This window comes from Seriola lalandi, unplaced genomic scaffold (assembly GCF_002814215.2).
Source record: "Seriola lalandi dorsalis isolate HSWRI2012SDOR001 ecotype SW California unplaced genomic scaffold, Sedor1 jcf7180002054919, whole genome shotgun sequence".
Taxonomy (NCBI): domain Eukaryota; kingdom Metazoa; phylum Chordata; class Actinopteri; order Carangiformes; family Carangidae; genus Seriola; species Seriola lalandi.
In genome coordinates, this window is record NW_019525471.1 from 433241 (window position 1) to 448652 (window position 15412).

Consider the following 15412-nt stretch of genomic DNA (forward strand, 5'->3'; position numbering starts at 1 on the left):
ACCACTCCTTTCTATTCACAGTAGTTCAGTTTACAGGAAAATATGTTCTGATCCTCGTTGATAATTGTGAGTAAAAAGAGATCAGCCTGTTCAGCAACAATCCAAGCTTCATGGGGGGACACATCACACTCTTGACACCAGTGAGTTTTTGTTGAGACCAAATGAATAAGTTCAAGCTGATATCCTACCACATTCATAGCTGTAAGTTACACCATGCAACAACATTCTGGTCTACTGGCCGCTGAGCAGCTCCACCAGAGCAGATTAGGGTTAAGGCAAAGCCATTTTTTTTAAATAGCACCTTTCAACAACATGCCAGTTCAAAGTGCTTTACATATGACAAGAAATAAAATTAACAAGACAATACAAAAATACACATAGTACTTTCCAATGAAATCAAAGATTAAAAATCAATCATTTGATACACAGAAAGCCAGTTCCAGGATCTGAGACCTGAAGTGATGTTTTCCACTTTCTCAGTCAGCTTAATCACCTCACTGAGACATGTTTCCTCTAATTGTCGGATGAAGTTGGCAGATTTTGTTGTTTTCATGTGGATGTTACAATGTAAGTCTGAGCCTATGATTACACTAAGATTTCTGACCAGGTTTGAGGTAATTAACACTGAGCAAAATTATTTCTGCCCTATCTTTAACTATAAAAATTGGGACATCCAATAACTGATTTGTTCATACTCAAGGACCTTGCTTCAAATGAACCTCAGCATTGGCACTGCCTTTAAATGAAAGATTCTATTCCTCTACACGATGCCAGCTTAACAACCACAGATGCTCTGAAATGTAGATGAAGAAGACATAATCTGTATTGCAAGCCTTTCAATTCAGTCGGCCTGTACAGCTGCAATACAATGTAGTTATAACGTAACAATGAGAAAAGTAAATGGCAGAAACTGTGATCACTTTGATGAATCATGAAACTAACTTCAGAAAATTTCAGGTTTTTACAAACAGTTTTTTACACAGTAGTGGAAGCTAGAAGTAATGTGATTTGTCATAAATGGGCTAAAACATACATATTAATAGGTTTCCCGCTTCAATCCATAAAATCAACTATGAATACTTTCATGTCACTCCAAATCAGAAACCAAAATATGAAGGTGTGCTCAAACCTGAAAACCACAAGCAGTCACATATTTTTGCCTAATTAATAGGGTAATTATAGTATTTAAATTCCATAATACTGGCACAAAGCCAACAAGGATCTTTCTACGTTTTCTTCATTTGCTTCCGTGTTCTGTATCACACCTAACTCTACCACATTTTTGTCATTCAGAACAGTTTCTAGTTTTATCATTTTTACTGCCATGCTTTGACCCAGCCACACCTCGGTCTTTATCAGTTGTCACATGCTACATTGAACAATGTGGGAAACTTGATATTTGTCTTTTGTGTTCAATAAGGATATTATTTTAGATATAATTTATGAATGGCTCATAATTAAATAAAAATAAAATAAAACACTTTATAGAATAGTAGTAGTTATAATTATTAGTAGTGTTTAATTACTTTGGGTTATGTATGCAATATAATGAAAGAGGGTATAAGAAAGAAGAAAAAACTTAAGTAATGGTAATGGCAGTATTTAATTATTTTAGATATGAATTTTGTGTGCCATATAATGAAAGAGATTATAAGTATGAAAATAATGATAACAATTAACAGTAGAATTTAATTATTCATAGGACAAACATAACCAAGATAGATCAAATTTTAATAGGTGTTGCGCAAACTGCATAATAGTCAATGCATAAATAGAAGCAGTCTACTTATAACTACATTCCCCATAATCGTCCTTTGTAAACAGTATGGAAGCCCGTTGGTCCAAAAGTAATATTTTCGCATATCCATCTGCTGTTCTTAAAGGAGACGCATCTTAAAAAGGCCCCGTCTCAGCCAAAGAAATATGAGGTTTGCTATGGCTTTAAGAAGTAAATAATCCTCAGTGTTTGTAAAATTATATTCCTCGTACAACGTAACTTTTTAATTAATCAGATAACTAATTAAATGTTGCGTACTGACGTGAAATTTACTCTTGACCGAGCTAACAAAACTTGGTCCCACTAGGGCCTTCTACGTTCATCTTAAATTATCTATTTTCACGACGAGGTAATAACAAAAGGGTCGAAACTGTTCAATAAGCGCAGCATGGACTCCGAGGAAGACGAAGTTTCGGGTACTCGTCCTGGTTTTGGGACTACCGGAGACTCAAAGGAGGCCCCTAAACCATCCACGGACTCGGTTGAGCCGTCCAGAGGGAGAGAAGGACGTAAAAGGCGGGGGAAAACTGCAGTGACCTCCCCGGACTCCTGTGATTCTCGTTCTAGTGCCAGCGGTTGTTTGCGTGTTTTGCGAGCCAGAGGAGCTTTAGCTGGAACAACGTTAGAGTCGAAGAATGCCACTTCAAAGAAAAAACCTGCAAGTCTGCTTCTTGGAAATGGATCACGCTCCAAAAACTCACCTGTCATGCAGTAAGTGCGTGCACAGATGCCAGCTACTATATTGTACATGACTATAGCATCCACATAACTGCATTACTTTCAGGAGGCATGTTAAAAGCTCCAGTGAAATTGCAGTGTAAGGAGGCTTGTGGCTGTAATTGTGGGCCATGTGTTTTAACAGTGGGGTTTCTTAAAGCTATAGAATTACCAGATATAGAAACCAAAACAAATGTGTTGAATGCTCTTGTTATTCTGTTCTTGTTCACTGTCAAAGAAAAGTTGAGCTAAAACTATCTGTATAATTACCTTGTACTACAGATTTATTTTGACTTTCACCTGGCTATTATTTACTATAGACCCTCTCTTACACAGAACTGCCATCAAGAAATCCACAGTCAAAAAAGGTATACATACTTGAATGCATATCATCTATAAGCAGGAATTTTGTTCTTGTGAGATATGATTAGATATGTCACTAACACATGGGCACACTAACTCCCTCAGCATCCAAACACATTCCCAGACCAAAGCGGTCCAAATCTAGAAAGGGCAAAGGGAGATCTTCAACCCGAGCCTCACACACCACATCAGCAACAGCATGCAAGTCTGAAGCAGACACGGAGGCTTCATCATTTGGTAAGAAAAAGATGACTTGCGTTCTTTTAACTGTATAATTGTACAAATGTCATGACAATAAGACTGTAATATTTTAAATGCAGCAGTCATCTCAAGCTGAAATTCATTATCTCTGTTTCTCAGGAGAGGAAACGGGCGCTTTGAAAGGAAGCAATGACAAGTGAGTGTTATTCTGCATAAGAAATGAGCAGCACAGAAAATGTTAGATTTCTCATTGATTTGCCAAAGTGAATTTCATTGTGGCCTGTATGGTGTTGATGTCCACATTAGCGTTGCAGATCCAGATGTGACTCTCAACGAGGACGATCCATTCAGAGATGACCCAGATGACCTCAACTATAAACCCGAGACAAAGACGTATGTTGAGCTCACTGCCCTTTCTTAATGAATGTTAAAATGTTAGTTTCAGTAATAACTTATCTTTTAACTCTCTAGGGAAAAATCAAGGCAGCGTACAACATTACAACAAAAGGAAGTCAAAAAAGAGGAATCAGAAGAGGAAGAAGAAGGAAATGGCATTAAAAAGTAGGTTTTGATCAAGATTGTTGTGCACATTGATGATAGACTGGGTGATAACACACAGTCAAACATGAAGAAACAAAGTGTGGAGAAACAAGTGTTGTTTGACAATTCAGAATCCATACTAAACTTCTGAATGTGTTTTCATTTAGGCGAGGTAGACAGCCCAAAGATGACAAAGCCCCTAGGCAGCCAAAACGAAGGTATACATCTTTGTTATGTTATTTATTATTGATATCTTTGTTATTTGGATAGAGTATGACTATTATAAAATGTAGTCTTTTTTGTTGTTACAGGAAAAAGCCTCCAGTGCAGTATGTCCGCTGTGAAATGGAAGGCTGTGGTACTGTCTTAGCTCACCCGCGCTACCTACAGGTATGCCATCCTGTCAGCTGTAACCATGACAACCCCAAAAATAAGGCACTGTCTGGAATTTTGTACTGTACTGTAGTTAGAATATTAGCTTACCCACCGGAATATAACGGATATATTCTTACATATTATTTTAATCTGTGATCTTCTCTTAAGGTGCAAAGCTTGATGTTAATGTTTGAATGATTAAAAATAGATTAATCTTTAAAGGACTGAGTGTGAATGTATCTTCAACCTGCTGACTCTTTCTCTGTCATCTCTTTATTCCAGCACCATATAAAATACCAGCACTTGCTAAAAAAGAACTATGTGTGTGATCACCCTTCATGTGGGCGCTTGTTTCGTCTGCAGAAGCAGCTGTTGCGCCACGCAAAACACCACACAGGTGATGTTATAGGGCACAGATGTTTATGTACGCAGTGTTTAGACTGGCAGCATACCTTATGTTTATTTGCTTTTCATTAAGAAAATTCTGAGCCGCTTCAAGTCCCTAGTTGAACATGCCAAGTTAAGAGAAGAAATTAGATGGTTTATTTAATTTAAAAACTTAAATATTTTGTCTTTCCTGTCAGATAGTTTAATTTCTGTTCTGCTCGTCATTTGTCTTTCAGATCAAAGGGACTACATCTGTGAGTACTGTGCTCGTGCCTTCAAGAGCTCCCATAACCTTGCTGTGCACAGGATGATCCACACAGGAGAGAAGCCAATACAGTGAGTAGGCACAACAGTTTCCTTATTTATTTAGAATGGATTATTTTAGGATAATCATATAATATAAATTGTATTTATTTCTGCTTCTGGTATCTACAGATATTCTTAGTACGCTTATATGAAGACACTCCATCGTTATGTGTTTTATGTTTGGGTTTTTTTAAGGCTAAATAAAAACATTTTTCGTCAGAATTAACAGAACATATAGGAAACACATCAAACGCTGAACACATTGTTAACTATTGTAGCCCTTTCTGTCACTGCAGTATTTACACCACTCTAGTATTGAATCCTGCTTAGTCTGCAAAATTTGCGTTGCATTACATACATTATATAGGCTACTACAGTATATCCAGGGTTGAATGAAGATTTAGACTATAAACCCTTTTTATGAAAAGCCTCTTTAATTGTACCTATTGCTGGGATTGCATCATAATTAGTGATAGGATTTTAATTTTTATGATATTAATATTTTGGTATTATTGTGATAATCATTTTATCTGTCTTTGTTGGTCATTTTATTATGTGATATTATTGTTTATTTCCAGTGTATAATCCAATAAGGGTACCTGGTGTAAATGATCTGTTCCACCCTGCTGAAGTTGTGACCAATATCCAAGTTTTGTAGTGAAACTGGAGGTAAAGGGGTCTGAGATGAAACTTGAGCTTTAGATCAGTTTGGACTATAACCTGTTTTCTGTCTCCACCTTGTGGCAGGTGTGAGATCTGTGGTTTCACCTGCCGTCAGAAGGCCTCCTTAAACTGGCATATGAAGAAGCATGATGCAGAAGCCTCCTACCAGTTCTCTTGCTCTATTTGTGGCAAAAAGTTTGAGAAAAAGGACTCTGTTGTTGCCCACAAGGCCAAGAGCCACCCCGAGGTGCTCATAGCTGAAGCCTTAGCAGCTAATGGAGGTTCAGTAAGAAGCAGCCCCACCCCGCTAACAGAGACTGTCCCAGTGCTCACCCAGCCTGACCGGCCCTCTGTCAGCCCGGAGAGCCAGGAGGTGGTGGGTGGTACCCTCACTCCACTGCAGCAGGTTGTGCTCCCACTCGCTCAACAGGCTCAGTTAGATGTATCTCAAGGCCAGTTCCTCCAACTGCCAACACATCATATGTTGCAGGTAGCACACCAGCAGCAAGCCCCTACCTTGCTGCACCTCACCACTGCTTCTTCCACTCACCTGCCCAGCACCAGCCACCCCCAGCTCATCCAACTCCCCACCCTTCCTGCCAGCACTGTCACATCCATGATCACTGCGGACTCCCAGAGCACGCTCCTAACCCTGAGCTCGGTCGCCACCCTGGCTCCCCAGCAGGACACGCAGTGGGGTAGGGAGGCTGACGAAGGTGCACAGATACCCGGGGAGGGTGAGCTGTGGGAGAGGGTTATAGTGGACAGCAGTCATGAGGATGTCGGGGAAATAATGTGGGAGAGCAACAGGGAGAGGAGGAAGGAAGATGAGGGGATTGTTTGGGAGCGGGAAGGAGAGAGACAGATTCTGTTACAGTGTGCTGAGATTCATGGAGATAATTTAATCTAAATAGAGAATGAGGAACTTCATAGAGGGTAAGATGAAGGGACAAAAGACTGAAGAAAATGTCAAAAGTTCATAAACTGACATAAATATTTGAAATAACAGAATTTATTTCCATGGAGTATAACATAGTAGTTGCATACAGTTCTCAGTTACAGAGCTACTTCATATCAGGGAGTATAATTTGTAATATTATAGAGTACATTACTTATTTTACCACTTAATGAATATTTTATAACTTTTGTTTTATCACCTTGTGTTTGTATATACGTGTGTATGTTAGACTGAAAGATGATTGTGCATTATGTACAAGAAACTCTAAAATTACATTTATGTTCCCATAGTATCCCTGTTCTGTTTATATGCATCTGTTTTGCAAGGTAAATTGACAAATGTCTTTGAGATAATGAGGTTAACTTCAGTAGTTACAGTTACTTAAAACTTCAGCAACAACTACAACCAAATTAGGTTCTCTGTGTAAAAGAATCTTTGGTGTAAGATAATACAAGACATATTGAAATGTATTGAATGTTTAGTCTGGACCTTGAGACAAATCTAACTTGTTTTGCTGTCAGTAGAGGTTTGACAAGAAGAGATTACAGTCAAAATCTAAAATAAGTCGTTTTTATCGATTATCAGTGATTTGGTTCTGCTGGTGTGCTAGTAATCCCTGACAGTGAGCTGAAGCAGTTAAATGGAATTCAGTCATCTTTTATTGTTATTATTATTTTTATTCATTATTTACAGCTGTGCTTTTCCTACTGTGACATGTCAAAGTGTCTCCCACATTTTGTAAAGAAAAGATCAAAATCACCTTCCTCATTTGATTGTATTTGTTCACCTTCCACTTTGACTTTTTTTGTCAGCAATTGTCTTGAAGCAATGTTAGATAATAAAATGTACCTCTGTACACTGCCACTACTACTGAGTACTCATAAGCTTCCAATCTTAATTTATCAGAAAATGTGTCCAAAATAACTATAATAAACAAATTATGTTCTGAAGTCTTTGAGTAGAAGTATTTTTTTGGACAAATCATTTAAACAAGGTGATTCAAAAGTTACTGATTTATTAGAAACAACACATTTCAATATCAATTAGTTACGAATCAGTATGATTTTTATTTATGTCAGATTTAAGCAAATGCCTAATTCTGAATACAGGAGAACAGGAGATGAATGAAAAGCAGCCTAGTAAATTATTGCAGAAGATGCACATAGTTGTTTATAATTGGTTACATATTAAAGCTTGTAATTATAAAGCTGAAAATTTATTTTCCAGTGCTCCCTGGTGGACAAACTATGTAACACAAATACTGCTCCTAAATGACTTCAGTTAACTTTTACTTATCTTTTAGAAAGTACTCAGACCCCTTCCCTTTTTGCACACTTTACTGTGTTGTAGATTCACATGTACATGATTAAAATTGACATTTTTACCCATCGATCTACACTCAATAATACATAATGACAAAGTGAATAAGTGTTTTTAGAAAATTCCAGAAAAAAACTGGAATCCCGCATTTACAAACGTAAACTAAGAATCTTACATTTTTACACTTATTTCATCTGACAAAAAACGAAATTTCTATTACATATTTTTATTCCAACTTTATTTACAACAATGGCCAGGATGGTGTATTTACATGAAAACATCCACAAAAAAACAAACAAAAATGTAATTGCTAATAACTTTATTATTCTTTGAGGAGAAGACTGGGTGTGATTGCAGGGTAATAAAAAGGTGTATGTAGTTTTTTGGATACGGTATTTTGCCAATTTTAAATGAACTAAATTCACTTTTGCCTTATATTTGTCAATGTGTTGATAAAAATTTTAGATTCCAAATAACACATTTTCTAAACATGTTTTTAAATGAGTGAATGTCATAAATTATGAATCTGGAAAATATCTTTCCATAAAAAATTAATCATAATTCTCCATAGGGACGATGCAAAACGTGGGTACCAGAGCTTTTGTTCTCTGTACTCTTTACTAAAAAGTGGTTTGCAGTATGTGTCAATTTTTTAGATTAACTGCCTATTCTATTGGTCAGAAATATCATATGCTGCACCCCTTGTGGTTTTCCATACTAGCTTGCAGTGGCTGAAAAAAACTACCCCAATAATGAGAGTTTTTATTATTTGCGGAAGGATGGGTGGGCCACACGGTGACGTTTTTTGGGACAAAAAAGGCCCTCCTGTGCGTCCCCCTAAAAACGCCCCTGTGGCTTGCGGAACCAATTAAATCCCCTCTGGTCGCGTGCATGCCAACATGAACACCGACATAAACACGCTGCACTGACAGTCGCTGTGAGGACCTTCGGCTCGTGCTCAAACCGCTGAAGTATCCAAAAAAGATTCCGCGACACGTTGTTTCTGTGCCAATATTTACGACCTTGGAGGGGAGGGAGATATTTCTCCACTCGGTCTTCATCCAGCTCGCGGCTAACCCACCTATATAAACAGGGCTGGAGTGCAAATGGCAGAGCAGGAGGAGCAGACGATAACCGTGCTGGACGCGCCGGTGACTGGCCGGTCGCGAACGGGGAGAGCGGTGGCTCTCGCCCGTCTACTGCACCACGAATGTACTCATCTGCTCCAGCTATATGTGAGTTATCAGTTTGCACACTCGTTATGCTTACCTCATACTCGTCAGGCGGTGGGATACACTCCCGTTCCCGTTAGTTGGGGCTTTTGCGAGCATGTTTTTGTTGTGAGGCAGCTAGCTACCTGTCGCATTTGAATTACATGTGGGACTTTTACTGGATATACTTTTAATATGCACCACTATGCACTTGTGTGTTGTTGAAGGGATGCTGTGGTGCAGAGCGTAATTACACTAAAAGACGCCCCCACCTCTTCCCCATTTCCCTGGGGCCCCCTAATGGATAGAGTGCATTGGATTTTTTTCCTGCTGTCATGCTTCTGTGCCTCATCTTCCTTTTTAGAGTACATTTTAATTAATCAATACAATCAATGCGATTTTCACTTTGGGTTCAATTTGCAATTGATCTAGAATAAGATTAAAGGTACAAGTACAAGGCCAGTAGCACCTTGTATCTGTCTGCTTTGCAGTCATAAAAAAAAGATCTATATTTCTCGTCCTTTCCAGAAAGCAAAGGAGACCTTCTTAGTGGACCACACCCCAGACGGCAGACGCATCGTGTCCCTGTCCCCGGACTCGGAGGAGCCCAGCACCGAGGAGAAGGTGCAGTTGCTGCATTCAGCTCTGCGGCGGTGCTTGGGGCTGCTCCACTGTGTCATCCTGAAGGAGGTGGAGGAATGGGGTGATCTGGAGGGCGACTATGAGACCATGAGGAAGACCGTCCAAGTCCGGCTGGAGCACTTGCTCCACAGCACCAAAGATTTGGTTGAGACTGAGGACAAGACCCTGGAAGTCACCCCTGACCACCAGTGTAATGAGGTAAAGTATTTGTTATAATTAGTTAGCTAGCGTTCCTCTCATATGGTTTCGAGAAAGTGATATTTATCAAACATCAGTAGCATTCATCTTCCAGTTACATAGTTGCAGTATTAAATGTAGTTCACTATACTGTCAAATAACATATTTATATGACAAATTCAAATGAATTGAACACAGGAAAGCAGAAGAAAGGGTCGTGCATTATCAGTATTTTAAAAATATGTTTGTTTTTATATAACAAATTACATAACAATAACTTAACATTGCGTCATTACCACTAAAAAAGACAATAGTGTAAATGTATACAGCCCCTTTGTCAGTCAGGTGAGAAGAAACCCTCCTTTTCTCCATGAAATACATTTTTGTCACCTACATGTTTAAGTTACATGCATTTATTATGGTATCATTACAATTAGCTAAACTATATCAGATCTGACACAAGCATTCAGCACAAAAGGTCCCCACAAAGCAGGGGATATCCAAGCTACCTGGTCTCTGACATCTTAATAACATAATTGTCAAATGGAAAATTTAAAGCTTCAACAAGGCTGTGACTAAACCCTATATTACATGATTAACACCATTATGTAAATGTGGCTGATGTTGGGAACAAAGATTCATATAATTAACTCAATCTAGATATAGCAGTTTAACTGTGTTGTAATCAATATTTCTTTATTAACAATAGATTAAATGATGCAAAAGGTGTCACTAGTAGTGATGAACCCACAGAGAATTATCAACCAACTCTGTTTTAGCATCTTTCAAACTGTTTTGTTGTTTTGTTGTTTTGGTTCACTCTCATGGCTTCCATGATGTTGTTTTTGTTTGCAGCAGACAGCAGTTTTCAACAAAAAGGTTCTGCAAGCCCATTGTATGCTCTTTGCCCAGCACCAATCAGCAGAGAGATACAGTGAGAGACTAGCTGGTGAACATAGTGGAACATTTAGCAGCTATAGAGCCAGATATTTTTCCTAGGAGTTGGTGGAGACCAACATTAGAGCTAAAAAGTATAGGACTTGCATACATCAAGTGGACAGAAATATGACTTCAAATGAATTGCTGCTCCATATCTGCTGGATCTCCCCTAGCTCTCAAACTTTTAACGTAGCACGATGAGACTAGATAGTTGCTTATAAAATGTATATTTGTGTGAGGTTAACACAAACACCTTTTTACGTTAGCTTACTTATCCAATAAACACCTTTTCTTTTCTTTTGTACTGTATCTCGGTATAATGAAAGGCATTTGATGTTGACTTTCTCTCTTCTGTGTAGGAAACTGATGGTGCAGGGGGAGTTTTTGGCCTCAAAATGTGGACCTATCAAGTGCTGATGGAGCTAATCCACTGGGCTGACCATGCAGTGCAGACCCTCCATGTCTTACATACAGAGAGGGAAGGAACAGAGGAGATCTAATTTTCTTTTGTTTAAATCCAACAACATCTATGAACTCACTCAACACTAACAGCCAGCTTTCCCTTTTACTTATTCCAAATTAAATATGAAGTAATGTGGAATATTGTCTGTGAACACTAGAGGTTAAAATGTACTGCTTAACTAAAATCACAACTAAGCTCCTTTAATAAAGCCCAGTAGACAGCTTTTCCCAGACATTGGTATTTCCACAGCAAGTGCTAAAATGACCTCTGGTTTGCCACAGTTGCTATTTCCTTTGACAAAGAAATGAGTGCAGACTTTAAACTGTATAAAGGTTGCTTTGCTTTGCTTTGCAGTGGCAGAGTTAGACTGTTTGAAAATGTCTTCTTTTGTATACAGTGTGTAATTTATTTTATTTAAGTGGATTGACCTTTGATGACTAAATATCTGCTGTTCATAACACTCCAAAATCTACTAACTGCTAGAATGTAGCCAAAAATACATGACTGATAAACTGTGACTGATGTGCAGCTGAATCTGTAACCCTTTGCTATTTTAATAGGTAATTTTAGCTCTTAATGTACCACATTATTAGCATACCTAATCTAAATTATTCCATATCATATTTCATGTTTTCATATTCTGAATGCTTGTATAGTTTATTGTTTGGCACAATCTGTGATGATCAAGTGTCATGTGTGCTGCTCTGATCACCAAGTTCTCTCCTGATGTCATACTTGAATGTGCTGCTACACTGTTCACAAGTTTGAACTATTAGAGCAGTGGTTCTCAAATTGTTTCTGCCATACCCTCGTTTGGAAGCTAAACAATGTTGGAGGACCTCTGTGTTAGACTAATATTTTATGGTAGGATTGTACTGTCTGTTGCAAAAAGTATCAAACACATGGCACCACAACAAATTCACTGTGGTGTTAAAGGCCTGACACAGCATACACAGTCACTGCGTGAATGAGTTGTGACTTCCAGACTTGCTGGCATTGTGAATTTCTAAATGTCATGCATTTCTTTTATCTCTGTGATAAATAAATGGATGTGCATTGAAAATTAAACGCAATCTTAACCCTTGTATTTTGTTGGCAATGGCCTTTATTTCTCATCAATGTGCTAATAATTTCCACAGAAATTTCCTAGAAAGAGCTATAAGTAATTAGTAATTCCATTCAAATGCTGTACACAATAGTCTTGTGAATGGACCAGAGTGGGAAGATTCTGACAGAGTTGATAGTGATGATAGCATGGAGATAAAACAAGGTAGTGAGAGAAAGGGAGAAAAGAAGAAATAATTTTGCCTGGATCAGTGCAAAGAAAATCAGGAATAGATTAAAGTGCGCACAAGAAACACTTTGTTAGATCGCCAGGTTTCTAATGCTAGATTTAACCTTAGTATCCAGAAGTTCAGTGGGGATATGTGGGTGGGATGTAGCAGAAGAAATATCAGTGGGGAGTGATCATTTTCTAGTGTTACAAATAAATAAGAAACAATGAGAAATATATGGGAAGTGTGTATTTAGCAGTGCAAAATGGGAAGTGTTTAACTACATATGTGAGACAGAAAGCCATACACTAGATGTAAATAAAAAAAGTTTAAAACAACATTACTAGAAGCTGCTAATCAGCCAATCAGAAGGGGGCGGCAGTATCGAGCACTGAAAATGGAGAAGGAAGCAGGAATGTATGTATGAAGAGAAGGTAGACATGAAAGCAAAGGCACTTATTCAAATCTATAGTCCTGATAACTTGACTGAGGAGGAGAAGAGAGGAAGCGTAATGACAAGATAACCTCATCCTGGACTTCTTGAGGGAAGGGATGATATTAAGAGTACATGTGTAGTACTTCGAAAGAAATTAAGAGGGCAATACTAAGATGTGTTGTCTTTGCCTTAACATTTATGATGTTTTTATGACATTTCATGCCATACTATTCTATGACGTTTTTTGGCATTTTTATGACTTATTATACTATGTTGTTTGATGCCTTGCCATACTATGACATTGTAATGACCTTTTATGCCTTAATATACTATGATGGTTTTTGACATTTTATGCCTTACTATACTATGTCATTTGATGCCTTATCATATTATGACTTTTTTAACGTTTTATGCCTTAATATACTATGTCGTTTAATGCCTTACCATATTATGACGTTTTATTTGACTTTTTATGTCTTACTATGCTATGAGGTTTTTTGAAATTTGTATCCCTCACTATACTATGTTGTTTATTGTGCCTTTCCATACTATGCCGTTTTTTGGCAGTTTTATGACTTACTATACTATGTCGTTCTATGCTTTATGTTACAAACCGGGCCACACGGCCATGACAAAAGAGGAAGATGCACACAAACAAGCCAAATAACAAATGTTGTATTGAAAGAAAGAAGACAATAAATCTAGAAGAAGAACCTAAACTAACAATGGTATGAGTAATCTGTAAAATCAGCAGTGTAAGTGGGTGCATGAGTGAAGAAGAGTGTAAATGCAATGTTGAATGGTGCAGCAAAAGAAACAACAACAAACCAAATGCCAACCAAATGGGTGCCTCAAGGAGGAGAGAGAACCAGAACTGAGCTCCAACATGGTTTTAAAAGCACAAGCACACAGGGCCCAGGTGTGCCAGGTCTGCTGATGAGCCCAGGTACTGACAATCCTTTGCCACACCCACCTCTAGTACCTGTAAAGGAAGCAGCCACACACAGGAAGCAACAGGTACAGAGGTGGAGACAGTTGTCACACTTACTATACTACAATTGTTTAATGATGTTTTATGCCATACTGTAGTATGATTTTTTTTGCCATTGTTATGCCCTATTATACTATGATGTTTTTTGGCATTTTCATAACTTAATATACTATGTGGTTTAATGCCTTGCCATACTATGACATTTTTATGACCTTTTATGTCTTAACATACTATGATGTTTTTATGACGTTTTATGCCATACTATAACAGGAGGTTTTATGTATTACTATACTATGATGACTTTTGTCATTTTTATGCCTTACTACATAAGCATTTAGGTGTTTTATCATCTATGAAGCTGCTAAGTTTGTAATATAATAAAGTATGGGAAGTGGGGAACTTTCAAACTGGTTGGAAAGAGGCAGTGATCATTCCTATCAGGAAACCAGGGAAAGACCCATCAAGTCCAACAAACAATAGGCCGATAGCACTGACGTCACATATAGGAAAGATAATGAAAAGAAATATTACAGAAAGACTAGTATGTTATATGGAAAGTAGAGGAATTCTGTCACACCATCAGAGTGGATTTAGGAGTGGTAGAGGAACCATGGACCTTGTTATTTGTCAGAAAACAGATTTAGAAAGTTCAAATTAGTAAAGAATTTGTAATGGCAGTTTTTTATGTAGAACAGGCATATGCTATGTTTGGGAGGAGGGATTAATGATGAAATTAAGTAGGATAGGAATAGCAGGTAGAATACATAATTGGATTAAAGACTTTGATATATTTATTCAAATCGGAATCAGGACAGACTTATCATGAACATAGATGGTAGATGACGGTACTCATCAGGGCATGACATGGTCAGAATGGGGTACGAGAAGATTTGCAATAAAAATATTTTTGTAGCTCTGTGTAGATCCGTGTTAGACCATGCGTGTATTACTTATGGTTCAGCAACAAAAACCTCATTAACGGAAGTGGTTCAAACTCAAGCTTTGAGAATTTGTTGTGGTGCTTTCGAACAACTCCTGTGTCTGCTCTTCAAGTTGAGGTGGGGAAAATGCAGCTGCATATTAGATGTAAAAAGTTAATGATGAAATAATGGGCGAATCTCCAAGGCCATTTTTTAAGATCGACATCCAACAGCAAAGGTACTTCTCCCATGTTGTGAGAGAGAAAGGGCCAAACGGGAGCAATGAGAAAGCTATACATAACAGTTAGAAAAGAAAAAGATTTATCCCTATGGTACCATTAGCAGTAACACTACCCTGGATGTTTCCCTCAGTGTCAATTGTTTTCTGTATTCTGGAACAATTTCAGGTCGATAAAGGTTTTGGAAATATTGCATTCTTGGTTGAAGGAAAATAGGAGTAAGGGAAAAGAAGGGACAGGAAGGAAACTGAACTTTTGTAGTTTTTACTCCATTACATTTATTTGACAGCTGTGGTAACTGTGTTTACTTTTACTTTGATTTTGAATGGAGGACTTGTAATGGATTATTGTGCTGGTATTTCTAATTAAGTAAAGGATCTCAATACTTATTCCACCACTGGTTTTAGAGATAGGGTGTCTGAGATGTTTATCTAATCTTTGACTTTGAAATTTAGGATAATTAAAGTTATTAAACCCTCTGAGAAATTTAAACTGCTAAAAACTTGACAATGA

At 37.8% G+C, this 15412-nt stretch overlaps 2 protein-coding genes across 3 annotated transcripts; both read left to right on the plus strand.

Annotated features, from left to right (window-relative positions):
- The first annotated feature begins 1623 nt into the window (after nt 1–1623).
- On the plus strand, nt 1624–7237 carry LOC111673454 (uncharacterized). Of its 2 annotated transcripts, none has more exons than XM_023431209.2 (11): nt 1624–2488; nt 2831–2862; nt 2963–3094; nt 3218–3254; nt 3365–3451; nt 3530–3619; nt 3766–3816; nt 3910–3988; nt 4256–4370; nt 4597–4696; nt 5414–7237. In XM_023431209.2, the coding sequence occupies exons 1-11, from the start codon at nt 2166–2168 to the stop codon at nt 6237–6239; spliced, it is 1872 nt and encodes a 623-aa protein (XP_023286977.1). In that variant the 5' UTR covers nt 1624–2165; the 3' UTR covers nt 6240–7237. The 2 variants fall into 2 exon arrangements, with proteins under 2 accessions (XP_023286977.1, XP_023286978.2); XM_023431210.2 differs by having other exon boundaries at nt 2358–2488; nt 2815–2862.
- A 1260-nt stretch (nt 7238–8497) lies between these two features.
- LOC147817674 (ciliary neurotrophic factor-like) lies at nt 8498–12126 on the plus strand. Its single transcript, XM_087169883.1, has 3 exons — nt 8498–8842; nt 9347–9658; nt 10936–12126. Exons 1-3 carry the CDS (start codon nt 8714–8716, stop codon nt 11074–11076), a joined length of 582 nt encoding a protein of 193 aa, XP_087026009.1. The 5' UTR covers nt 8498–8713; the 3' UTR covers nt 11077–12126.
- The last annotated feature ends 3286 nt before the right edge of the window (nt 12127–15412 follow it).